The sequence below is a fragment of the Penicillium pulvis genome, assembly GCF_028828015.1.
Source record: "Penicillium pulvis strain IBT 33274 chromosome Unknown scaffold_8_segment0_segment0, whole genome shotgun sequence".
Lineage (NCBI taxonomy): Eukaryota > Fungi > Ascomycota > Eurotiomycetes > Eurotiales > Aspergillaceae > Penicillium > Penicillium pulvis.
The window spans coordinates 3,562,261-3,585,005 of record NW_026643080.1 but is presented as its reverse complement, the minus strand read 5'-3'; the positions used below and the strand labels follow the sequence as shown (position 1 = coordinate 3,585,005).

The window sequence follows — 22,745 nt, the reverse complement described above, 5'->3', positions numbered from 1 at the left end:
AAAATGAGTCTTCAGCTTCTCGGCTATCATGTCGATACCCCTCAATTGCCAAGTTTTCAAGCCACCTGATGGAGTCGGTCCACATTCAATTCCTCAGGGCAGCGTTGTTTCCATGTCAGCCAGCCACCATCGCGTGAATTACCCCAGTGTGGGGATGTCGGCCTTACCATGAATCAGCCTGCTAGCAACATTCACACACGCGTCTTGCATCCACCTGGATGATCTTCGCTTGTTATACCCAACTCTAGTGCACAGATATGAATTCTTCATAATTATCAAGAGGGGAGAGGGGGGGGGCCATGTGCCTTTGTGGATCTTTTATCCACTGGCCACCTGTACAGAGTAGGCATCCACTTAGACAGACAGAATACTTCGGACATTATTTCCACCAACACTTTGACTGGATCTACTGCCCTGTGCATAATGCGATGTGATTTCCGATGGCTTCCTGCAGTATCGGCATCCGCAGCACCAATCTCGACGTCTCTCACTCCTGCTTTCTTCTATCCTTATCCCGCCACTCACCACGCTTGTTTACCGCTGCAAGGAACTATTCGGGTTTCATTTTCCTTTATTCACATGAGCAAATGCCCTCTTTCTAGCTGCATTTCCCTTTTCTGGTGCCTTAAACCATCAAGAGTTGCGCTTCTATTCAAATCCCACCAAAACGGTTACAGTTGTCTGTGACATGGTCTGTGAGGTAACAGTATCATTTAGTATACTTCCTCTGGATTTTCTATGATCTGTTAAAATTCCCCTTTCACACTTCTGAGCTTTACCTTGCATCTTGTCTTTTGCGCAAAATAGTCCCTATGTCCTCCAGACTTGCAGCCTCTGCGATCGGATTACCTAATACGATCAAGCTTTAGTCAAATCGCGTGAATGATTTCCCACAGGCATTTTCGCCAATTAAATCTGGAAATCCGAGTTGTTATTCAGGAAGGTATTATTCTCAACGATGAAGTGCTTGAAAAACAAGGCAGATGGCAGAAGATTCGATATGATGTATACTGCGCACAGACCAAGTCTCCAGTGATTTTTTTGTGCGCGGGCGGTGAAGCTGAGCGGAGATTTCCTCATCCCAAATTTTTCTACGACCCACGCCCTCTACCAGCACGGATCCCACCCGGCAGCATGGATGATATCGAGGTATGTGAGATTGAAAATGACTCTCAGACCAGAATATTAACTTGCTCCAGGATCGGTTGCGCAGCCATGCGCAGGCATTCGATGGTTTGCTGTCTTTGATCCCCGCCAAGTACTACTACGGTGAAGACACTAGTGTACGTGCGCCCTCAGCTCCCTCACTTCGCAATTTTTTCCCTGCTGGCCATTATCTGTCCTAATTGGTATCTGCCTTTCTCAAACCTTTCTCTGACATCTTTTTTCTGCCTGTAGGACCAGTGGCAACGCAAGAAACAGACCAAAGAGCAGGCTCGTGAGGCAAAGCGTGCAAAGCTGGATCCTGAAGCCGCCAAAACCGCCAAGGACATCATGGATGAGAACGCCCGTAAGCGCAAGCGCAAGGAGGATGGTACTGCTGAGAGTGATTCTTCCGATGGTGAAATGGGCTCCGAAATCCCCAGGGAGGGCCTGAACCGCGGCGAGAAGGCCAAGAAGCAAAAGCAGGTCGAGAAGCCATCCGCCAAGTCTGAGGAAGCCGAGGCCCGCAAAAAGGAACGTGAACAGAAGAAGGCCGAGAAGAAGGCTGCTCAAAAAGAGAAGAAGAAGGCCAAGGACACTGCCCGGAAAGAAAAGTCAAAGGACGACAAGCCCAACGGCACTGCAACTGAGACTTCTAAGAAGGATACTCCCAAGTCTAAGGGTGACGAGGAAGAGCCCGAGGCATCAGACAACGAAGAAGCTGATGACCTGGAAGATGGTGTCGCCGAGGAAGGATTTTCCATCGAGTTTGACGCCGGACCCGAAGAACCATCCTCAGCCTCCTCCACTCGCAACTCTCCCGACGCCTCAAACACCCAGTCGGGTAGCTCATCTATTTCCTCTATTGTTCCCCCCGCTTCTAATGATACCAAATCCACCGAGCCCAAGGCCCTCAAGGCCACACCAGAAGACCTCAAGCAGCGTCTACAAAAGCGCCTGGATGAACTCCGGGCTAAGCGTCATGCCGACGGCCTAAATGGCAAGCCAGCTCGTAACCGTCACGAACTTATTGAGGCCCGGCGGCAAAAGGCCGAGCAACGCAAAGCACACAAGAAGGAGCTCCGCGCCAAGGCAAAGGAGGAAGAACAACGCAAGGATGACGAGGCTATGGCCCGTCGCTTCTCCCCCGGCGGCTCTGGATCTCTCCTGGCCTCCCCTCGCTCCCCTGCTGAGTCCGTTGGCTCGGCCAGCAACAACTTCTCTTTCGGCCGTGTGGTCTTCGCTGACGGCCAGCATGGCGACGCTTCTCTGACAAACATCCGCGATGCGCACAAGGCTGCTGGTCCCCGAGACGCCGCCGCCCAGCTCCAAATTGTCGAGGCGAAGAAGGCTCGTATGGCTGAGATGGACCCCACGAAGCGTGCCGACGTCGAAGAGAAGGACCGCTGGCTCAACGCCAAGAAGCGCGCCCACGGTGAACGAGTTCGCGACGACACATCCCTCCTGAAGAAGGCTCTCAAGCGCAAGGAGACTGCTAAGAAGAAGTCCGCTCGTGAGTGGAACGACCGCATCGAGACCGTCGCCAAGATGAAGGACCAGCGCGCAACCAAGCGTGAGGAGAACCTTCGCAAGCGGAGAGAGGAGAAGGGCACCAAGGGCAAGGGCAAGAAGAAGTCCAGCGGCGGTGCCAAGAAGTCCAGACCTGGATTTGAGGGCAGCTTCAAGTCCAAGACTGGTGGCGGCAACAAGAAGAAATGAGCCATTTCCCATTGTTGACGGCTTAGTCTAGATCTTTTTCATTTCTGTTTCTCCCCCTCCCTTCTTGTCTATGGTTACAAGATCTGGGTTCTCCCCAAAAAAAGAAGAAAAGTGTTTTTCTAAACATCGAACTGGGAAATATCCATCCGGGGTTTGCGGTGTTCGGTGTTCGCGCTGTTTCGGCGGCATGATTTCCTCCGTTATGTCCTATACGTCTCTGCATGGGTAGCGATTTTGTCTCGTTTTGTGAATACAAATATCATTCTGTTCCAAAGCGGTTGTTCTGTCGTCCGACACTTAGCTAGGCTGATTGATGCCGTAGGCATTAAACACCAAATTTGTACAGTCTAAAGAAACAGCTAGTATAGACGAAAGACATTGTTTTGATATCATTTGTTTTATTGATTGAAGCCGTGAAGAAGTAAGAGACCTGCTAGATTCCAAAAACAAAGGAAAGATAAAAGAGACAAAGAAGTCATGTTCCACTCGAAACGAAAAAAAAAACTTCGGTTGGGAATCGACTAGTACAGAGAAAACACAAGATGGGTAAATATGTACAAGGTTCTGTGTTGTGTGTGATTGGGGGAAGTGGAGGGTGTCATAAACCCTGCTCTAGTTTTTCATGCACGCCAATTGAGGCTGGCGCACTATAGGCATGATCCTCCTCACTAGACCAGCTTTTTCTGTTCTCAATTTCAGATGATACATGTCGCGAAAATCACCAGAAACGAAGACAATGATTCGATTATCGGTAGGGAGCATCGGCGCGAGCAGCAGCCGCAATCTCGGGCTCCCACTTGTCACCGTTGGCGAGCAGCTTCTCCTTGTTGTAGAGGAGCTCCTCACGGGTCTCGGTGGCGTACTCGGCATTGGAAGCTGTGAGAAGGAGATTTGGTTAGCTAGGCACACGAATATGGGCATATTAGGAGCTATAAGAAACTCCAGGTCAAGACTCACTCTCAACAATGGCGTCAACGGGGCAGCTCTCCTGGCAGTAACCACAGTAGATACACTTGGTCATGTCGATATCGTAACGGGTCGTCCGGCGGGATCCGTCCTCACGCTCCTCAGCCTCAATGGTGATAGCCTGCGCCGGGCAGATGGCCTCGCAGAGCTTGCAAGCGATACAACGCTCCTCACCGGTGGGATAGCGGCGCAGGGCGTGCTCACCACGGAAACGGGGAGAGATAGGACCCTTCTCAAAAGGGTAGAAGATAGTGTAGCTGTGGGTGGAGGTCAGAACCAATTGATGTTGTTGGTAGCGTGGGTTGCCGGTGAGGTCAAAGACTTACGGAGGGCGGAAGTACTGCTCCAGCACGACGTACATGCCGCGGACCATCTCGGCGAGGAGGAAGTACTTGGTGGCCTTGTCAATGGCGGACTCGGAGCCCTGGTCCCAGCGCTTAGGCGGGGGCAGGCGGAAACCGGGCTGAGGGGGGCCCGCTGGAGTTGCTGCGCGGGACACCGAGGAAGAGAAGTTTGCCGTCGAGCCGATGGGCGTGAAGGGAGAGCGACGGACGGCGACCAGCCTTGCGACCTGTCGTGTAGCGGCCATTGCGAAGGAGGTATGAGCGGAGAGGATGATGAAGGAGAGAGGAGGAGGGTGGGGAAGTCGAATTAGAGGTCTTCGAGGTAGGGGAGAAGGTCGCTGGATGAGGTTGAGTGGTGTTTGCAGGTTTGGGCTTAGGTCATTTCTTTCTGCCGGGCGTTGATTGGTTGGCGGCAGGATTTTGCAGCGGTGCAGCACTTCCGACCATCTTCTTCCTCTCTCCCGTCGACCTTACCCATCCTCTTCTCCAACCTCCCCCCACTTCCTTTCTTCTTTTATCTGCTAGATCTGAAGCCGTTGCGCTCTTTTTGATCTACCTCTTTTCCACCATGTTCCGCTCCGCCATTGTTCGCTCCCTGCGGGCCTCCGCCCCCCGTGTCGCTGTCAAGACCCCGGCTCCCTTCCAGATCCGCAGCTCCCCCATTGCTGTGCGCGCCTCCAAATTCACTCCCTGCTTCGTCAACCAGGGTGTTCGCTGCTACTCCGCCCCTGCCGGTTTGAACAAGAGCGAGGTTGAGGGCCGGATAGTCAACCTGCTTAAGAACTTCGACAAGGTGCGTCGGGATTGTTTTTTTATCCTCATTGGAAAATCATTGAGACCACCATCACCTTGTATTTAGCATTACTAACTCTTTCCTCTGAATATAGGTTTCCGACGTCAACAAGGTCAGTTTGACGCGAGCTCCCTTTCGGCATTCTTCGGCTTGAATATGAGCTACGGGTAGCCAGTCAGCATTATCCATCCATTAACACGTTCCGATATTTAGATCAACGGTGTTTCCCACTTCTCCAACGACCTCGGTCTGGACAGCTTGGATACCGTCGAGGTCGTCATGGCCATTGAGGAGGTACGCGCCCGAACTTGTTTCCCTCGGGAAAGATAAGCAGCAAAGATTCTGACTATCCCAACAACAGGAGTTCAGCATTGAGATCCCCGACAAGGAGGCCGATCAGATCCACAGCGGTAAGTTTGGATCACTTGAGGATCGCAAGAGGATAGACTAACGCGTTTGTGCGAATAGTTGAGAAGGCTGTTGAGTACATCCTGGCTCAGCCCGATGGTATGTCGCTTTCCACTTTTCACCTTCACTCACTTAATACTGACCATCTCTACACAGCCCACTAAATACTTTAATTGAAAATTTCTGGGACCGGTGTGTTTGGAAGGTCGGATAGAAAAGGATAGGGATATTGGCGTCCGTTGGGGCGTTGTGCGGGAATATATCTCGATGACATCCTGACGCTGCTTTGTATTCTGAATTCCATACCAGTGGATTTTTTGCCCTTGTCCTTCTATATCGTGTATATCATCTTGAATGCAGTTTTTAACGCAGTGTTTAGTTGGAGCAAGCTCCATTTCACCACTCTTAAACCTTGCAGATCTATCTAAGTAGCCCATGGGTATCTATAGGTAGACATCTAGCCCTGTTTAGAAGTATTAGACTGACTCGGCTTGAATTCTACTTAGCTATTAGATAGCTGCACAGCTGCACATGTGGCAAACCTATCTAGGTTTCACCTGGGCTTGGTGTTCGATTGATCTTCCAAGTTTCATCAGCGGCCCCAAGCGTCAAGCCCCAATTGTCAAACGTACCCAGACAGATATATGCATGTGACATGTGAGTGTAGCAGAGAAAACCTGTAGTTGTAACCGGGAAATTCAAATATAAGAAGAAAATTCAAAATAAAGGTTGGTACTGTATGTTTCCAAGGTTGTACTTCTCAGAAATTCCCAGGTGTAGTATGATAGTATGGAAGGATGATATATATGTTGCCCGCTAACGGGCGCACCACAAGTCACCTTTTGCCGACCAAACTAACTTCGACCCAATCATCCTTTTATCTGTCTTCTTCCGCTTTGCTTCATCTGTCTTAGACAATAACATTGAAGAGAAAGCATTGGTTTATTTATTCTTTTTGAGCCACGATTGCTTGACAATCCACTCGGTCCCTGGTTTCCCCTGACACCGAGACAGAGGTCCCACTTAGAAGCGGCAACGGCAGACTTTCGGTCTACACCACGCGCGACCTCTAACATCTCCCTACACCGCGGTCAATTCATGCCCCCTGCGACCGGCACGCAGATCGGCCTTTAAAATCGAAAGCTCGCCGTTCGGCCCTACCCACCAGGGTCATTATCCACCCCTCTCCAAACCCGCCCACCCTTATCCCATCCTCATGTCCGCAGCCGGGGGCTTGACTCGCCGACGAGGTGGCGGTCGAGCTGCTGGCCCAGAGGAACAAGATGACAGCCGTGTGTCGTCGCCCGTGTCAAGGAACGGTTCTGCGATGGATAACCGCGGCCCGGAGACCTCGTTCACGGCCGGAGAGAATGGGCACAAGATCGCATTCGACCCCCGCGACCTTAGCGAAACCGAAGAGCGGAGCAAGCAGCCCAAGCTGACTTTGATGGAGGAGGTGCTATTGTTAGGTCTGAAGGACAAGCAAGTTAGTGGACCCCTGAATGAAGAGGAGCGACTCTCCCCGTCGTACTTCCCCAAGGTGGCGGACTCGAAATGCTGACTTGGTGTCTGCCTTGATAGGGCTACCTGTCCTTCTGGAACGAGAACATTTCCTATGCCTTGCGAGGGTGTATCGTTATCGAGCTCGCGCTCCGCGGCCGGATTAGCATGCAGAAGGATTCCTCCCGGCGACGCTTTCCCCTGGCCGACCGCGTGATCGAGGTCGTCGACGACACCCTGACCGGCGAAGTCTTGCTGGACGAGACGCTGAAGATGATGAAGTCGAGTGAGAAGATGAGTGTGAACTCTTGGATTGATTTGCTGAGCGGTATGGATTCGAGTCCCTGACGTGGTTTGATGGGAGGGGTTGTCGTTACAGGACAAGGCTGGCTAACTTGGTTACTTCCGTTACAGGTGAAACCTGGAATTTGATGAAGATCGGATACCAATTGAAACAAGTGCGCGAGCGATTGGCCAAGGGCCTTGTGGATAAGGGTATCCTGCGAACTGAGAAACGAAACTTCCTCCTTTTTGACATGGCAACGCACCCCGTCGCCGATGGTGGCGCTAAAGACGACCTCCACCGACGGGTTCGCAACATCTGCAGCAACCGCACCGTGATCATTCCTTCTTCCCAATGGCTACCCGAGGACTCTGAATATCGCTACCTTCGCACGGTCACAATGGTCTGTGCTGCTTACGCGGCCAACGTGCTGGAGAATGCTCTGGTCACTATGAGCCATGAGGCTCGGGAAAGAGCGTTTGCCCAGGTGGATGAGCTGCTGGCCGAATACTCGCAGTATCCATTTGCTCGCCGGCCTGGTGGTTCGCAGGCGATTGGTGCCAACCTGGCACAGGCAATCAATGACGAAGTCAACAAGTCTCCAGACCGAGAACTCCAATTGGAGGTATGTTTCCCTAACTCTGATTCATGTGCGAATATTAACAATGGACTAGATCGTTGCCGCTTGCTTGAGCGTTTTCACCAGACTTGATTCCTTACTCTAAGCGGATGTACCGTGCTTGATCCTAATACAATGTCTTTTTCTTCTTCAACTTCCGCCTTTTCTTCTCTATTCGTCTCTTCGCGCTTTTCACCCGGTTCTTTTCTTCGTGGGTTGGGTTCCTTTCTTATCTTCTTCACTCATGTAGTTTGTCATCAGGTTGGAAATTGGCAAAGCGTCTGTGATCTTATACGACTCAAAATTCATTTCTTGTAAGGGTTATCTTATTGATTGATCCACCCCTGATGTTTGTGATTCTCCTTGCCTGTTCACTATCTAATTTCAGTGAGCAGATCTACCATCACTTTATGGCTTCGCGTGGCATACCATGATACGTTCAGACCGGCTGGGCCGCTTGATGCCCTCGGGTATGAAGCTCATATTCATATATGGACATCCATGGGTAGCTACGGGACATGCTGATTTGAATGCGATTCAAGGCTTTGCGAAACAAGCGCAGATTTCAATACCAAAAAGAAACTTCAATTCCTGATTATACAATGCCCAAATAAGTGACAATGGCCTCTAAATTAACAAATAGGATTAACAAGAACGACTATCATTTCCCCGCGACGACTTCCTGCTGCACCAGCAGCCTTGCCCTCAAGCAACCGCGCTGCATTGCCCAGATCAACCTGAAGTTCCGCTCGTCCTCTCAACACTCGGGCCTCCACCAACTCAGTAATCCGCCTTAGCGCCGCACCGTCAGGATTCACAGGAACAAACCGACTTTTGAGTCCCCGTTTCTGCTGTTTCGCCATCTCCTGTTCATGAGCCGAATCCTTCGTAGGCTCAGGATCCACAACAGTCAAGACAGCCCCACCGTCGCTCACCACATCCTTCGAATGAGCCTGTCGAAAAACCTCTCCACCCGTACAATCCAGTACAATATCGACAGGGCCCCATCTTCGAGACCGGAACATAAGCCCGAGATCACATTCTTCTTTCGTAGGAAGATGCGGGATCACAAGCGTCTCATCCACCATCGGATCATCACGGACAACGGCCTGTTCCGCTACTGTACAGGTCACGCAGATCCAGGGCCGAACCTTCGGCGGGAAAAGTTTGTCGGCTCGTAGCAGTTGCACTGCTACACGACCGACTTCGTTGTCTCGGGCGTTGGTCACAAGTACCCGCAGTGGTTTCTTCTTTTTAAGCGCGTCGCCAATTCCATTGCTACCACCAGTAGGATTGATCATACTTAATCTGCGTCCGCCAGCCGCGGCCATGCTGCCGATACTGGAAAAGCTGAATTTGCGTCCTCCATCACCATTGCCGCTGCCACTGCTACTAGCACTGCCCCTACCAGTAAGGCTGGCAAGACTGAGTTTGCGTCCGCCCTCACCACTGCCGGAGCCAGTGAGGCTTGCAAGGCTGAACTTGCGTCCATAAGACTCACTACCCCTTCTGGGGCTTCTGAGACTTGGTATCATGTCCCTTTGCTCAGAGGTACCATTGCCTCCATTCACATTGTTCCGAACACTCCCTCTGCTGCTACTAGCACCACTCCCCTTCCTATTCACGCTCTCGGTACCATTATGTCCATTCCCATCAACAGGGGCATCAGGATCTATTCCCGCAACCCTGAAAAGCGCCTGCCAGGCCGTTAAGGCAGGCAAAGCCAGCGCAGCCGCTTGGGCGGATGTGCTGTTTGACGGCTTCAGCGCCAATTCTTCTTCATTCGCGACGACATACTCCGCTGCTCCGCCATCTCGCGCATAGCTCAGAAGACCCCAGACCACATCACCAATTCTGTACTTCGGTCCAAGAGGCCGGTCAGGGTCCTGTGGGGGAGTCGTGACAACCCTACCACAAATACTATGCAACGGAATCTGCGGCGTTGTCTTGGGAGGATTGAGTGACATCGCGAGACGCAGTTCATCTTGACAGAAGGCTGCAGTTTGTACTCTAAGCAGGTACTGGTGCGTTGCCGGCTGCGGAGTTGGAAATGAGTTGTCCAGAATAAGAGACCCCGCTGGGCCTGGCTTGGTACTCGGAAGTGAACTTCCACTTGCCCTTGGATTCGCGACGGAGGTGGCTCTTGTGTCAGGAATCGTTCCGGGGCTGGGGCTTCTCCTCTCGTCCCCGAATGGGTTCGACTCAGCTCTGGGGTTGAAGGCTAAGGATTGGCTTCGCGGGCTGATGGCTGTGCTATCTTCTCTGAATCGTGGGGAGTCGGTGGTTGGATACGTGTTGTTGTTTAGCGCTGCTGCGGGCGAGTAGTATAGGGCTCGCATTGTGGCGGGGATGGTGCTTTCGTCTGTTGCCGAAGAGAACTTTCTTCCAGCTTTCATTCCTGGTCCGTAGGCTGTCGAGGGGTTCGTTATACCTGCTAAAATGTTGTTTGACACCATGGGTGGTTCGACGCTCATTTTGGCAAGTTTGAATGTGGTAATGCAATGGGAAAATGGGGATATGCTGATGGTGTATCTACTTGGGGAATGGTATGCTTTTCATCTTAGTGAGTGAAATTGCGACTTTGCCATCGTTTTAAATGAGCCGAGTGTTACTTCTGGCGATTTCCTAACATTGACGTATAATTTGCCTTAGGTCAGCATGACCTGAGAATCATCCATGGTGCATTTATCAGATCAAGAGGCAAACCGCGCCCCCGTACAATGAAGAGGCTTGCTTCGTCTTGTCATGGGAATAGCGGAAAGATAGTGTCGGAGACAATCAGATCGACTGTTTCTCCATAAAATTTGGCTAGGATTTCAGGGAGCAAGGTCCGCCACCGATTCAACAGAATATCATGGATGAATATCTTCATCTTAAGGTTGAACTATATACTACCCAGACCGGTCACGTGTATGTATTGTGGATTTATTTTATTGCCACGCGATGTACCAATGTCATGTGATCTGTGATAAGCACGCTTGTATCTCCACGCCTCTCATTAGTTTGACAACATCACATTCCAAACTTCAGACCTACTATTTTTCTTTCATAATCTTCGCAGCTCATGCTAAATCCGACCACATTCAGACCAATTCATTAATACTTATATTTTTACTAATGATAAAGCATTGGAAATCTTCCATTACAAGATCATTTCAAACCAACCGCCAAGAGAAAAAACATACACCTGGCAGTGTATGCGCTTCTGTAGTCAACTTACTCGAACAGTTTGACCCACGGGCACGATAGCACTCTGTGGATACACTCAAAAGTATATTAATAATTGAATCTTGAGAGGATCGGTATAGAAGTCAGGTGCTCCACCCTGCACGTCCTGGGCGCATATGCAAGTCATCAGCCCTACGGCAGAGGATACAAAACAACCAAGTCTTCACACAAATTTGTAAATCAAACTTCAGTTCAAGAGTAAAAAGGGTTCCTCAATACTCTTAACTTTTCAGGTTCAAGAAGTTGCCCACCACAGCAACGTCAAAGACAAGATGGGCATAAGTCTGCTCCGCCACATGACATCGCCGAATGATGTGCCCCGGTGCCCCAGGTACGAGGCCAGGTGCTTCAATGAACAGGCACTCAGCGCCAAGCTCACAGCCTCAAACAGGGTGTTGGGATCAGGCGGCGTGGGAGTAAACAGGGTAGGGAACAACCGAGCTCGCTAAAGGGGTTGATCGTTTGTTATATGATCACCGCGCTTGCCCCTATTCATTCCGTTCTCCTGAGAACAGCACAACGACCAAAAGTGATTTACATCGGTCGATCTTAATATCCAAAAGATCTGAGTTTATTTTTCGACTGGAATTTGAAATTTCAGTCGACCAACTCCACCGAAAGAGGATAAATACAAATAAACGGCCCGGGGTACATCATGGCTGACGCTAATCCGCGCGACTCTTCGATTCCCAACGTCAAGCACCCGGAAATTGAATCTGTGGCCCCAGAGCTAACGGCCTCGGCTCGGCCATCTGAAAAACGGCCAGCTCCCATCGAACGGCGGAGCTCGTCTTTTATGAAATTCGTCGCTTCAATCCTAGGCTCCAAAAATCCGATCGCGCATCCGGCGGACCCACACACCAACACCGTCTGGCTGCTCGATAACACAGCATACCAGCTTGTACCCGAGCCAGGAGAAGCAGAGCAGCCCGACCAACCAGCATCATGGCACGCCGAGTTTGTAGCTTGTATCCTCGAGACAGAGGGTCGCAAGGATGTAGGGAAGCTAGTCGCCTCGATAGCCGACAACATCGGACTAGATGGTGAAACAGGCATCGCCGACGAAGCAACGCATCAGCGTATCGTGGATCGCATCCAACCGTTCCTCGACACCGTTTCACCTGGTCGAACGGTCACGCTACAGCTTGACATAGCCGGCGAAGAACAGACGCATGAACTGGGCCCTTCAGACCGGAACGGGATAATCAGCCAGACCATCGAGCTCGGGGTACCACACATCTCAGATGGAACGGTGGTACGACCTCGCTTGGGCAACTTCGGAAATAGCATGGCAGCCATGGAAACACGTTTCGCCGCACCGGAAGGTTGGTTGGTTGTTTCCGATATTGATGACACCATCAAACGGACCATGACCGTCGATCCAACAGGTATCCTCCGGACAACTTTCACCGAAGAACCTGTCCCGATTGTCGGCATGCCGGAATTCTACCACCATGTACATGAGGAGCTAAACCCGACTTGGTTTTATCTCTCTGCGTCGCCTCACAATCTCTATCCGTTCCTGCACAGCTTCCTACATGAGTACTACATTCCCGGTACGCTCGTGCTGCGCGAGTACTCTTTCTTCGACATCAGTGGCTTGATCAAGTCACTCACGGAGCGGACGCAGGAGTACAAGGTTGATCGGATGGAAAAGATTAGACGCTGGTTCCCAGCGCGGAGAGTACTTTGTATTGGGGATTCAACGCAGAGTGATCCCGAGGCGTATGCGGAGATGTACCGGAGGTATCCTACTTGGATTCATGCTATTGCTATCCGCAAGGTTACGGGTGTGGCGAATATGGAGGTGAAGAACAAGGATGAGAGGTTTGAGGAGGCGTTTAAGGACATTCCGACTTCGATTTGGACGGTTTTTGAGGACCCCGTTGAGCTTTATGGCTTTGTAGACGGGTTGGGAATGGAAGACCTGGTGTTGTAAATTAGTATTCTTAACTTCTAGTGTATATATTTTAAAGTTTGTACAAGCAATGTACGGATAATTTGTTGTCGTGTTCTCACTCAAGTATTCATACTATTAGCTACTTCAATGTTGCAAGGTTTCGATGTTGCAGAATAAGAAATTCTCCCTATGCCACCGACGGAATCGGTACTAGCCCTCTCGGACCGATACTACCACTGATGTTAGCCTGGTGCATGGACCTAGGACCCATGCTAATAGGATAATCAATGGCCGAATGGAAGAGTCCATAGTTATCCCAAATAGCCACATCTCCTTCCTCAACAGGGGCCAACAAGATGTACTCCGGCTTGAGGATCCTGTTCTGGATACCCAAAATGAACTTGCGAATCTCGGCCACATCATCTATAACACGAGGCTCTTCCTCCTTCGAGCTACGTAGATAAAGCTTTCTGGCACAGATTCCATGGACCTGGAAGGCCTTTTCGCCTGTGAGTGGGTTCACCCAAATCATTGGATACTATTTCTCAAGTTAGCCAACGATAACACGAATGGGTCTTCGAGCTAAAGCTCATACCTTCTTGACCGCAGTCGGATCATACTCGCCAAGTTCTTCATCCGTGAGGCGCTCGCCTCCTTCAGCTAGCCCCAGGCCATTGGCATTACCCTTGCACTTCTCAATCCACTTGTACGGATAAGGCGCATATTCAACCCAGCTATGATCAACCAACACTTGCTCTTCCGGGGAGAGCAGCGTATAGAGCTGCGATGTGCTGAAGTAGGCAGTCTTTCCAGGCGAGGTCTTCATACTTTGACCGGAGCCGTCCGCCCACTCGACGGTAAGATCAGGCCCTTTGGGAAGAGTAATGCATCGCAGGGTTGTGAACCACGCAGGATCCTTCCCATATAGCGGCGCATCAATATGCCAACGCTGAAAACGAGTGATGCCTTGTTCAAACTCCTCCATGGAGGGCGGCACGGCATGGAAATCATTACTGAGTCCACGTTCGATGGTGTGATTTTCAACCCCAAAGTGGTTCTCACCTTGGAAGCCCTTGCCAATTAAGCGAACGTTTTCGGCGCCGGGAATTCCAACAACCTCCCTTCCTTGCTGGATCACCGCTGTCAGAATGCATTTCCGATAAGAGTTTGTATCACGTAGGGGAACATACTGCAAGGAGTCCGCCCTTCGCACGAAATGTAGTGAGATTTCCATGACTGTGGCCATCACGAGCATTTGGATCGAGTCGAGTCACCAGATCCCATTGCTTCTTTGGATCCAAATTGTGTTGAGCCTTTACAACGACAACCTTGTGGCGCCAAATGGCAGCTTTGAGACGATCGACATCCTCATCTATTTGCGCCTGTTAGCTCGGGCCTCCAGCATCGAGAAAGACGAGGACCCACCGGAGAGGCTATTCAAGTCCACGCCAGTTACACAAGCTCCAAACTACAAATTGTGAGTTGGAAATATAATTCATCATGCAGGACCAATACGCACATTGAACTTCTGTTCGGGTGTCCGCTCCAGTGGTGTCACGGTGAAAGAAGTGCAGTTGTCCATTGTACCGGATGGATCGTAACAATGCAAGGAAGGTGTTGATAGATGATATGACTCTTTTGATTGATATACTTCTATCGACCTGTCAAATGATACACCAGAAGCCCAGAGCAATTGAGGGGTATTTTATCAATTGCGATGATTTCTCATTGGCCTGGCCTAAATGTCTGCGGCCGAGTCCACCCGAGCCCTGTGCATCGCACATCACATGCACCCATGGATGGTTCATCCATTCACAGGATTCGGATCAGCATTCGTGTGTTGCACAGAAAGATAAACCCAGATCTATTCCCATACCGCTGCACGGACCACCGAGCGGGGTGCAAGCCATGGCCAAGCTACCCCGGCCGACATTTACGGCCGATCTTGACGGCCGGCTTTCATTATCCGTGCAGATTGCGGAGGTACATTCACTGCAAATCGAGGGTCTCTGGCTCACTCAGACGGTCTCAACAGACCCTCAGGATAGCTCGACAGCGAACGAGAGTATCGGCGAGTTTCATTAGGAGTGTATAGGATCAAGGCCAGCAGATGTGTAGTCTAGGCCAAAGAGGCAAATGCCCTAAATCTGATTTGATCTGCTTTTAAGAAGTTCGGTGAATACGTCGTCTCGTTACTAAACTGTAATGAGCAGCAGGGAACCTCCGGTATGATCAGAAAGAAATAACATTGATAATGGTAAAGGATACAGCAATCAATTATCTTATTTCTCAATAAGACTTTTAATCGCATCAGTGGTGCCTTCAAAATCCTGGAGAATCATCTGATGTCCAATGCCCCCAAGAACCTTCACCTGTGCATTATCCCCGATCAACTCTTGTAGCCCAAAAGATATTTGTGGGCTAGAGATGATATCGTGGCTCCCTGCCAAAAGCAAAGTCGGAGCACAAATAGAGCTGTAATCCGGATCTAGATGATCAATGCCCGCGATTGCTTCGCATGCCTTGGCGTACGCTTCTGCATCACAGCTAGCTACCGCTTCCCTGACGACCTGGCGGGTTTCGGGCGGAACCGTGCCTTTTAACGGAAAGTTGGATATAGCTGCCATATCCGCTACAGCTTGAATACCTTCTGTGCGTGCCTTTGCCGCTAGACCTAGCATTCGCTCTCTTGCGGCGGGAATGTGGGCAATTGAGCGACCTGGCCCGAGCAAGATAAGACCCCGAATTTGATCTGGGTGCTTTGAGGCGTAGTGCATTGAGATGATAGACCCGAGGCTGTGACCGATGAAGAGTAACTTCCCAGATGAGGCCCCAAGAGAGCCTTGCAGATGTGCCACGAGATATTCCAGGTCATCGACATATCGAGGGACAGAGAGGGTAGTGCTAGGCGAGGACAGAGGTGTTTGACCGAATCCTTCAAGATCAACACAGATCAAGCGATGGATCCGTGGCGAAAGAGATTGGAGAACTGGCTGGAATGTTTTTGTTGATCCACCCAGTCCGTGAAGAAGAACAACGAGGGGACCTGAAGAGTTGCCTGTTTGGGTGAAATGCAAATTTGTGCCGTTTGGCGTCTTGTAAAAGAACGATGTAGAGGATGTATTCATTCTGACAGTAGCAATTCGAAGGGAAGTAGTCGTGGTAAGTTGCGTTGAGGATGTTCGAAAGGTATAGGAGCGCAATGCTTCATAGAAGCAATAGTGCTCTTACCTACTCTGGGCCACCCGATCAGCGGATCCGTCCACGGCCGAAGACTGCCCGTCTATATACAGCAATCCGGCCGTCACCTTGTCACCCCAATCAAGTCAGATGATAGGTTTAAAGCCATTCCTGGATATAAAGGCCAAACAAATTAATGGGAATCAGGTAATACACTTCAAATCAATCGCCTCAACATGGTGTTCGCTGTTTCTGCCACTGCCACTGAGGTCGATGCCCCCAAGGTTTTGACAGTTCGAGAAGCATATCAACCTCCATCGGCGACCACTAGCAATGGACGCGTGGTACCGATCAAGCACGAGAACAATGTGGATTTTGGAGCCGAAATTCACGGTATCGATCTGAACAATTTCACCTCGGCCGACTTTGCCCTCATTTCTGATGCCCTGCATAACCACAAGCTGCTTGTCTTCAAGGAGCAGCCACAAATGTTAACGCCACAACAACAATATCGCTTAACTGCATGGTAACTCATCCATAAACTCACCCATGCCCATCTATCATTTTACTGATCCTCTAACGTCATAAAGCTTCGACCCCGAAGAGAAAACTGGAGGCTTCGCCCACGGTGCCGACCCTGTACTTCTCTCCGAGGATGGCGTCACCATATATGGCCTGCCAAATCGACCAGCCATCAATGCCCAGCCACAGGTGCATATCTTGGGTCGCGGTGAAGTTCCTGAAGACCATTTCGATTTCCCGCCCGGATTCAAAGTGAAAGGCATTAATCATGTCGACTTCCATTTGCCACCACACATTCCCCAGGAGGAAAGAGATGCAGGCGCGAGTCGCTTCTACCAGTGGCACTGGGATGGCTCTTTGTATAAGATCCCTCCACCACGCGTAGGTTGTCTGCTGGCCGTGCGAACGCCGAAGGGCCCTGATGTGACCGTCCACTGGGGCGATGGCACTGGAAGAACGATGGATATTGCACCCGGTGCAACTGCTATGGTAGCTGGATCGCAAGCGCTGCAGCTTCTGGACCCGGAGCTGCGTGAAATTGTCCTGCACAGTCGTATTGAATACGCGCCGCACGCATTTCAGTGGATGTCAACTGCCCGCAGTACCAAACTCGGTCATCTTATCGAAACGGAGGGCCGTGAGATGCCGCTCGATAAGCTTTCGCCCTGGACACAGGACGGAATCTGTGTTTATCCCATGGTCTGGACTAATCCGGTGACTGGGGAGAAGTCTCTTCAAGTTCATGGCCAAGGAGCTTTCAAGTTGTATCTCAAGAATCAGCCAGACGGGGAAGAGACTGTTGTTACTGACCTGAAGGAGGTCCGAAGTTTTATGGACAAGTATGTTTCCCTATTTCCACGATTTCGGATTCATGGTGAGCTGACTAGTGTCGCCGACAGGATCATGAGCCCAGTCTTGTCGCCAGAGAACATTTACGCGCATCCTCATCAAGAGCAAGATGTCATTCTATGGTACAACCGGGCATTGTGGCACAGTATCGTGAGTAATTACATATCTGCGATACTAAGAAAATTCTAACTTGTCGCAGACTGAGTTCCCTGAGTCGTACGGGCCGCGAATCATGCATCAGTGCAATATCGCAGCATCAGACCATCCTTCAGTCTAGGCATATGGCCCACCATTCCTCTAGTCAGATAAACTTATTACTTCTCAAATTTATTATCTTGTTGTTCACCTAAAATGCCACAGTGGCTGTCCAAGAATGCGTAATATCGAGCCAAGCACCCCACATTAGCCCAGAAGACTCTTAACCTCAGTCCACACCACCACACTTACATGTTAGAATACTGCCTATTGCTCGTGAATCGTAGTAGGTAAACTAGTGGAACAGTAAAAAGCCCGCCCAGTACCCACATTTAGGTGCCGCTTTCCAGTAGCTACTTTTCAAGGCTCCAATATACCCCGGGCACATTCTAAGTGTAGGTTTCCATCAGTGCCCACGTGAAAGTGCAATAAAATAATGTCCATTACTAATTAATCAAAAAAAATCTTGCCTTTGTATCGCTAATCCCTCGATCTCTCAACAGATTGCATTCCCTTGTCTTGAATATTCAATTCTGCTTCCAAATCCGAGTCAATGGCATTCAAAGGGCGAACCACCCCCGGAACGACAGCTGGAATCAGCGTCGCTCGATCGGGCCAGAAATAATTCAACGCATAGTAGAGTGAAAAGGAAAGACAGAACCCATGAAGGTAGTTGATAGCATAAAGATGCTGCAACCCGGTGTCGATGCTAACATTATCAGGTGTCACCGAGTGTGCCAATCCGGGGAGAAGAGGAACAATGACTAGCAAATTACACACCAAAGCACGCCAATTCGTGCCAAACTGGAATTAGACCGTAGAAGTTAGCGAAAGTAATTGTTTGAGTCATAGAAGGCAGTCCGTAACACATACCTTGTAGTAGTATATTCCTCGCGGATCGTACAAGGCTGGTACATCGTACTTGCGTCGTTTGACGATCCAGTAATCGCAGCAAAGAATGCCTGCAAAAGGCGCCATGAAGATAGCGTATGCCCCCATGAAGCTGAGGAACGTCTTCCCGCTCTCGATGATAATCCAGGGGCAGAGCGCCCACCCGCCCAGAATCATGCACAGGATCATTCCGCGTTTAATGTTGAACCATTTTGGGCACATGGTTGTCATATCTGGAAAATTATTAGTAATGATTAAAGTGTAAAGATTGAAATGGACCTACCATTTGCGAACGATATTGAATTGGCCGAGATGTTATTGCAAATTTGTGCCAACAACCACAGCGATGCACAGAAAAAGGCTGCGGCTCGTCCCCCAGAGGAGCCCTGCCATTCATCGATAATCTGCAATGGGCTCCATAGAATGGTACCGTAAACCTGCTTAGATGCACTCGCAGCAATGATACCGAAAAGGCCAGTGATGACTTTGAAGAGGGGAATCATTGGCAGTTGCCAGACTGGGCTACCAGGCCTCTTGCTAAAGCGCGAGAAGTCAGAGATGTTGACCGCGAGTGTTGAAAAGCCACCTGGATATTATTAGAACCCGAATTTAGGAATGTAGCAATTGGTATAAATATACCTGTGATTGAAGTCATATTTGTAAGCCACAGCCATACTCGCTCGGCGCCATGAACGGTGGGTGGTTCATGGAATATTGCACTTCCCCCTCCAGCCTTGACCGATATCCAGATGACCATAGCTAATGCCATGGGCGGCACAAGTGTGGACTTGAAGATAAACATGTATTGTAGCTTATGGGTTGGGATGAAGAGGAATGGGGTTTGAATGACATGGTAGATAACGTAGGACACCATGCCCTGTGTCGTGATGGCTGCCGATGCTGGCAAATGATTAGGCAGATTGGAGTAGCTCGGCCAGATAGCGGTGATCATCTGTCACAGTTGTTAGCCACGACATATGGACAATCGAGGACATCACTGCACTTACCGGTGTCACACACTGTCCTCCATATGAGCTCTGGATACCAAACCAGAACAGTGCTAGCGCAGCACGCGAGGCCACACAGAAGTACCCGAAGTATGAGCCATAGCTAGCCCGAATTGCCACAGGGAATGGGATGTGAAGGTCAGCCCCTACAGCGCCATTAAGAACTGTTGGTATAGCATTGCACAGTGCTGCAACCAGTGTCAACAACACTGTGTCCGTTGCAGAAAGACCAGATGCATACGCCGAGCTGGCAGCGGACCAGGTTGAAACAGTGACCAAGTCCGACAGCCAGTACTGTGTGAAGGTCCACCCAGTCCAGGTCCATTTTTCTGGTGGGACCGGATCTTGATCGGCATTACTCCACACATGTGGTGGGGCGATGCTACTATCTTGCTTGGGAAGGGCCCAGCACTTGCGTTGGATCAGACGCATCGCCATTGTTGACAATGCCTCAACATCTTGGGTGGGACCGATCTTTTGAGGTTCGCGTCTCCCCAAATTCTTGCTGCACGGTCTTGCGTGTGATGGGGTAAAAGCTTGGCATGTCACTGTCGATAACTTTCTCTATCTGTATACCCCTGTCATGATCCTTATCGCTGACCAGCCACACGGCTTAAGCTTCACCCTAGCGTCGGCCGAGTTGATAAACCAAGATTACTATATAGGCACGGATCATCGCCAGTAAAACCCGTCCGTCACCCGTTACTGGAGCCAAGCCCTTCAAATTATCTCATCGACAATCAACAGCATGATGAATCCGTCAGCGAGAAGAAAGAGGTTAGCGTGCGCAGAGTGTACGCGGCGGAAGATCAAGTGTGATAAGGTTTTGCCGTGTCGGAATTGTCGCAATAGGTAAGATACCTTCAGTGATACTCCGCTACGGCTCTCGGCAACTTACGCGTTTGGAAGTCTAGAGGCAGCACTTGCTATCGCTCACCAAATGTATCGGCATATTCACGGGCAACGGCAGCTTCCCCACACACTCCCCAGCAAAATGGATATCGCCCAACGGAACTAACTGGAACCCTTGCTGCCTGTCTAAGCGAGCTACAAGCTACGCTACAGGCAGTCAAAGCGCACGAAAGTACGAGCGCCAATTTCAACGAGAGTACAGTGGCGCTGTCTCCAGTCCATGAAGGGACCTCGACTGGAGCGCCATCGGAAGAAGAGGACATCAGCCCCAGTCGCGAGACCGAAGAGGTGGAGGATGCCGCGACAATATTGGAATTCCTAGCTTGGGGTCGACGGAAGGTTCCTGACTTCGATGGCTTAGTTGGGAATCCAAACTGTGCTCCTGCTCAGTCACCTGGGGATGTATCACTACTGAATAGTCCTGCGGATCCGCCTCAGTTGCGCTTTACCGACGACCTCTCTTCAATCCCACTTCTACAATTGTTGCTTCCTGAGCCGCCCACTTTACTCCGGATGGTCAATTACCACTGCGAGTGTCTTCTTTGGTATCACTCCGCATTCCACGGGCGCATATTCCTGGAAGAGGTTGATCGCTTTCTCAAACAACATCATGGTCGCATTGACGACCAGCAGATCGATCTTCAATGGGTTGCTCTTTTATTTGCCGTATTGGCAGGAACAATGACATGTGCACCGCGCCCAGTATCTACATCATGGGGCATCGAGGATCCCGAGCGTACAAATTTGGCCCATCATTTCTTCAAAGCTGCTTTGGTGTGCCTAAATCTGGCAGATTTTACTGCCCGTCATTCTCTGTACGGGATTGAGTGTATCGCGACCATGACAATTAGCGCTCACTTGCTAGGCTATTCTAATAGCCACTCCGTCAAGCTTGCATCAGCTGTCCGTATTGCTCAGAGCTTGGGTATGCACAGACTGGGCGAAGAAATCGATGGTCCCACAACAAATCCAGTACGAAGGGAAATCGGTCGACGATTATGGACAGAGCTATGCATCCAAGACTGGTTCTCGATTCCATTTTCGGAAAGCTATTTGATTCATCGGCGGGATTTTAATACGGGAAAGCCTCGAAATTGCATGGATGATATCGAAATGACCCCTCTCCCGGACAATGTGCCCACTCCAGTGACCTACCATCGCTTCCTATACGATATCGCTGCACTCATGCCACAACTTCAAGATGATATTTCCGTATCACATACGCTGTATGCCAAATATGAACACGTCATTCGATATGATGCAAAAATGCGTACTCTGGCCAGCAAGCATGTCCCTTCTTGCCTGCGAAATACGGCTCTCGAGCCATCGTGGCCGCGCTATGTCCCTTGGGCAAGGCATTGCCTTACTATTAGCTCCGCTCACAAAATCATTATGATTCACCGCAAATTTCTTTGGTCTAGCTTTACTAATCCGGCGTTTACATTTACACGTAAAACCTGCATTGCAGCAGCAAAAACCATAACTAGAGAGCAGAAGCAGTTAGTAAAGGAAGATGGGCCGGTGCTATGGATCTATCATGCGTTCAGCGTCGCAGCAAGTGTAAGTCCTCAATGATCTCGGAATGTTCCATTGGTCAATACTTACCCACTCTCAGATAATACTTTGCTTGGATCTGTTCTTCCCGCCACTTCCTGATTGTGATCAGGGAGAGAATCGCGAGGTAGCCCAGGACATGATTGAAATTCTGTCCCAGAGCGAGACTAGTATGATTGCCATGAGAGGTGTGAAAATATTGCGCTTGCTGCTTAATCTCGAACAAGGTCGAGGTAAAAGATCCTCAGGCTTGGATATTCGTGGCCTTGTCAAGTATATTTGTGAGAACGAGGCATTGGCAAGTCGGGCGCACGAATGGCAATCGGCTGATGAGCCTCCTGTGAGCGGGCCACTTTCACCAATGTCTACTATGCAGCCGCCAGAGTTTCTGTCTCGGGAGTCCCATACGGAGGAGCTGTATGGCAATATTCCCCTACCAAACTCTAGGTTTGGCGTACCTGATTCACTAGAGGACATATTGCTGCTCGTACAGAACGGAGGGGCATGATTTTAACATAGATTTGAATATATCAGCTTATAATATCACATATATGAATCTTTCCATGAAATCTTTCCATGGAACTGCGCTACAGGCAACAATCTCTGTACACTGTACTGACACCTGCTCACCAAAGATTACATTGTTGATCTTTCACTATCATATCTTGTAGTTTGAATTCACTCTCTCTATATTGACGGCCTGTGCGAGATGATTGATAACAAAGAAAATGT

The 22,745-nt window shown here is 50.1% G+C and overlaps 11 protein-coding genes across 11 annotated transcripts; 6 read left to right on the top strand and 5 right to left on the bottom strand.

Moving 5' to 3' along the window:
* Positions 1-1,134: 1,134 nt before the first annotated feature.
* N7503_010763 (putative 60S ribosome biogenesis protein Rrp14) lies at positions 1,135-2,862 on the top strand (the record flags this gene model as incomplete). The annotated part of the gene is made up of 3 exons (XM_057070309.1): positions 1,135-1,149; positions 1,200-1,283; positions 1,399-2,862. 3 exons carry the CDS (start codon positions 1,135-1,137, stop codon positions 2,860-2,862), a joined length of 1,563 nt encoding a protein of 520 aa, XP_056916920.1.
* Positions 2,863-3,607: 745 nt separating this feature from the next.
* Positions 3,608-4,417, bottom strand: N7503_010762 (NuoI/complex I 23 kDa subunit family protein; the record flags this gene model as incomplete). Its single annotated transcript, XM_057070308.1, has 3 exons — positions 3,608-3,738; positions 3,820-4,085; positions 4,155-4,417. The coding sequence occupies 3 exons, from the start codon at positions 4,415-4,417 to the stop codon at positions 3,608-3,610; spliced, it is 660 nt and encodes a 219-aa protein (XP_056916919.1).
* A 323-nt stretch (positions 4,418-4,740) lies between these two features.
* On the top strand, positions 4,741-5,537 carry acpA (acyl carrier protein; the record flags this gene model as incomplete). Its single annotated transcript, XM_057070307.1, has 6 exons — positions 4,741-4,965; positions 5,060-5,077; positions 5,179-5,259; positions 5,327-5,375; positions 5,434-5,472; positions 5,530-5,537. 6 exons carry the CDS (start codon positions 4,741-4,743, stop codon positions 5,535-5,537), a joined length of 420 nt encoding a protein of 139 aa, XP_056916918.1.
* Positions 5,538-6,256: 719 nt separating this feature from the next.
* N7503_010760 (GOLPH3/VPS74 family protein) lies at positions 6,257-8,361 on the top strand. Its single transcript, XM_057070306.1, has 5 exons — positions 6,257-6,859; positions 6,955-7,201; positions 7,288-7,781; positions 7,831-8,089; positions 8,171-8,361. The coding sequence occupies exons 1-4, from the start codon at positions 6,590-6,592 to the stop codon at positions 7,879-7,881; spliced, it is 1,062 nt and encodes a 353-aa protein (XP_056916917.1). The 5' UTR covers positions 6,257-6,589; the 3' UTR covers positions 7,882-8,089; positions 8,171-8,361.
* A 46-nt stretch (positions 8,362-8,407) lies between these two features.
* Positions 8,408-10,249, bottom strand: N7503_010759 (uncharacterized protein; the record flags this gene model as incomplete). The annotated part of the gene is made up of 1 exon (XM_057070305.1): positions 8,408-10,249. The coding sequence occupies one exon, from the start codon at positions 10,247-10,249 to the stop codon at positions 8,408-8,410; it is 1,842 nt and encodes a 613-aa protein (XP_056916916.1).
* Positions 10,250-11,658: 1,409 nt separating this feature from the next.
* N7503_010758 (phosphatidate phosphatase App1 family protein) lies at positions 11,659-12,942 on the top strand (the record flags this gene model as incomplete). The annotated part of the gene is made up of 1 exon (XM_057070304.1): positions 11,659-12,942. One exon carries the CDS (start codon positions 11,659-11,661, stop codon positions 12,940-12,942), a length of 1,284 nt encoding a protein of 427 aa, XP_056916915.1.
* A 148-nt stretch (positions 12,943-13,090) lies between these two features.
* On the bottom strand, positions 13,091-14,485 carry N7503_010757 (TauD/TfdA dioxygenase family protein; the record flags this gene model as incomplete). Its single annotated transcript, XM_057070303.1, has 5 exons — positions 13,091-13,441; positions 13,499-14,032; positions 14,094-14,275; positions 14,329-14,371; positions 14,423-14,485. 5 exons carry the CDS (start codon positions 14,483-14,485, stop codon positions 13,091-13,093), a joined length of 1,173 nt encoding a protein of 390 aa, XP_056916914.1.
* Positions 14,486-15,185: 700 nt separating this feature from the next.
* On the bottom strand, positions 15,186-16,031 carry N7503_010756 (alpha/beta fold hydrolase; the record flags this gene model as incomplete). The annotated part of the gene is made up of 1 exon (XM_057070302.1): positions 15,186-16,031. The coding sequence occupies one exon, from the start codon at positions 16,029-16,031 to the stop codon at positions 15,186-15,188; it is 846 nt and encodes a 281-aa protein (XP_056916913.1).
* A 288-nt stretch (positions 16,032-16,319) lies between these two features.
* On the top strand, positions 16,320-17,731 carry N7503_010755 (TauD/TfdA dioxygenase family protein; the record flags this gene model as incomplete). The annotated part of the gene is made up of 4 exons (XM_057070301.1): positions 16,320-16,609; positions 16,674-17,444; positions 17,505-17,604; positions 17,654-17,731. The coding sequence occupies 4 exons, from the start codon at positions 16,320-16,322 to the stop codon at positions 17,729-17,731; spliced, it is 1,239 nt and encodes a 412-aa protein (XP_056916912.1).
* A 398-nt stretch (positions 17,732-18,129) lies between these two features.
* Positions 18,130-19,985, bottom strand: N7503_010754 (nucleobase cation symporter-1 family protein; the record flags this gene model as incomplete). Its single annotated transcript, XM_057070300.1, has 5 exons — positions 18,130-18,453; positions 18,523-18,773; positions 18,824-19,126; positions 19,180-19,492; positions 19,548-19,985. 5 exons carry the CDS (start codon positions 19,983-19,985, stop codon positions 18,130-18,132), a joined length of 1,629 nt encoding a protein of 542 aa, XP_056916911.1.
* Positions 19,986-20,295: 310 nt separating this feature from the next.
* N7503_010753 (uncharacterized protein) lies at positions 20,296-22,521 on the top strand (the record flags this gene model as incomplete). Its single annotated transcript, XM_057070299.1, has 3 exons — positions 20,296-20,399; positions 20,462-22,019; positions 22,075-22,521. 3 exons carry the CDS (start codon positions 20,296-20,298, stop codon positions 22,519-22,521), a joined length of 2,109 nt encoding a protein of 702 aa, XP_056916910.1.
* Positions 22,522-22,745: the final 224 nt, after the last annotated feature.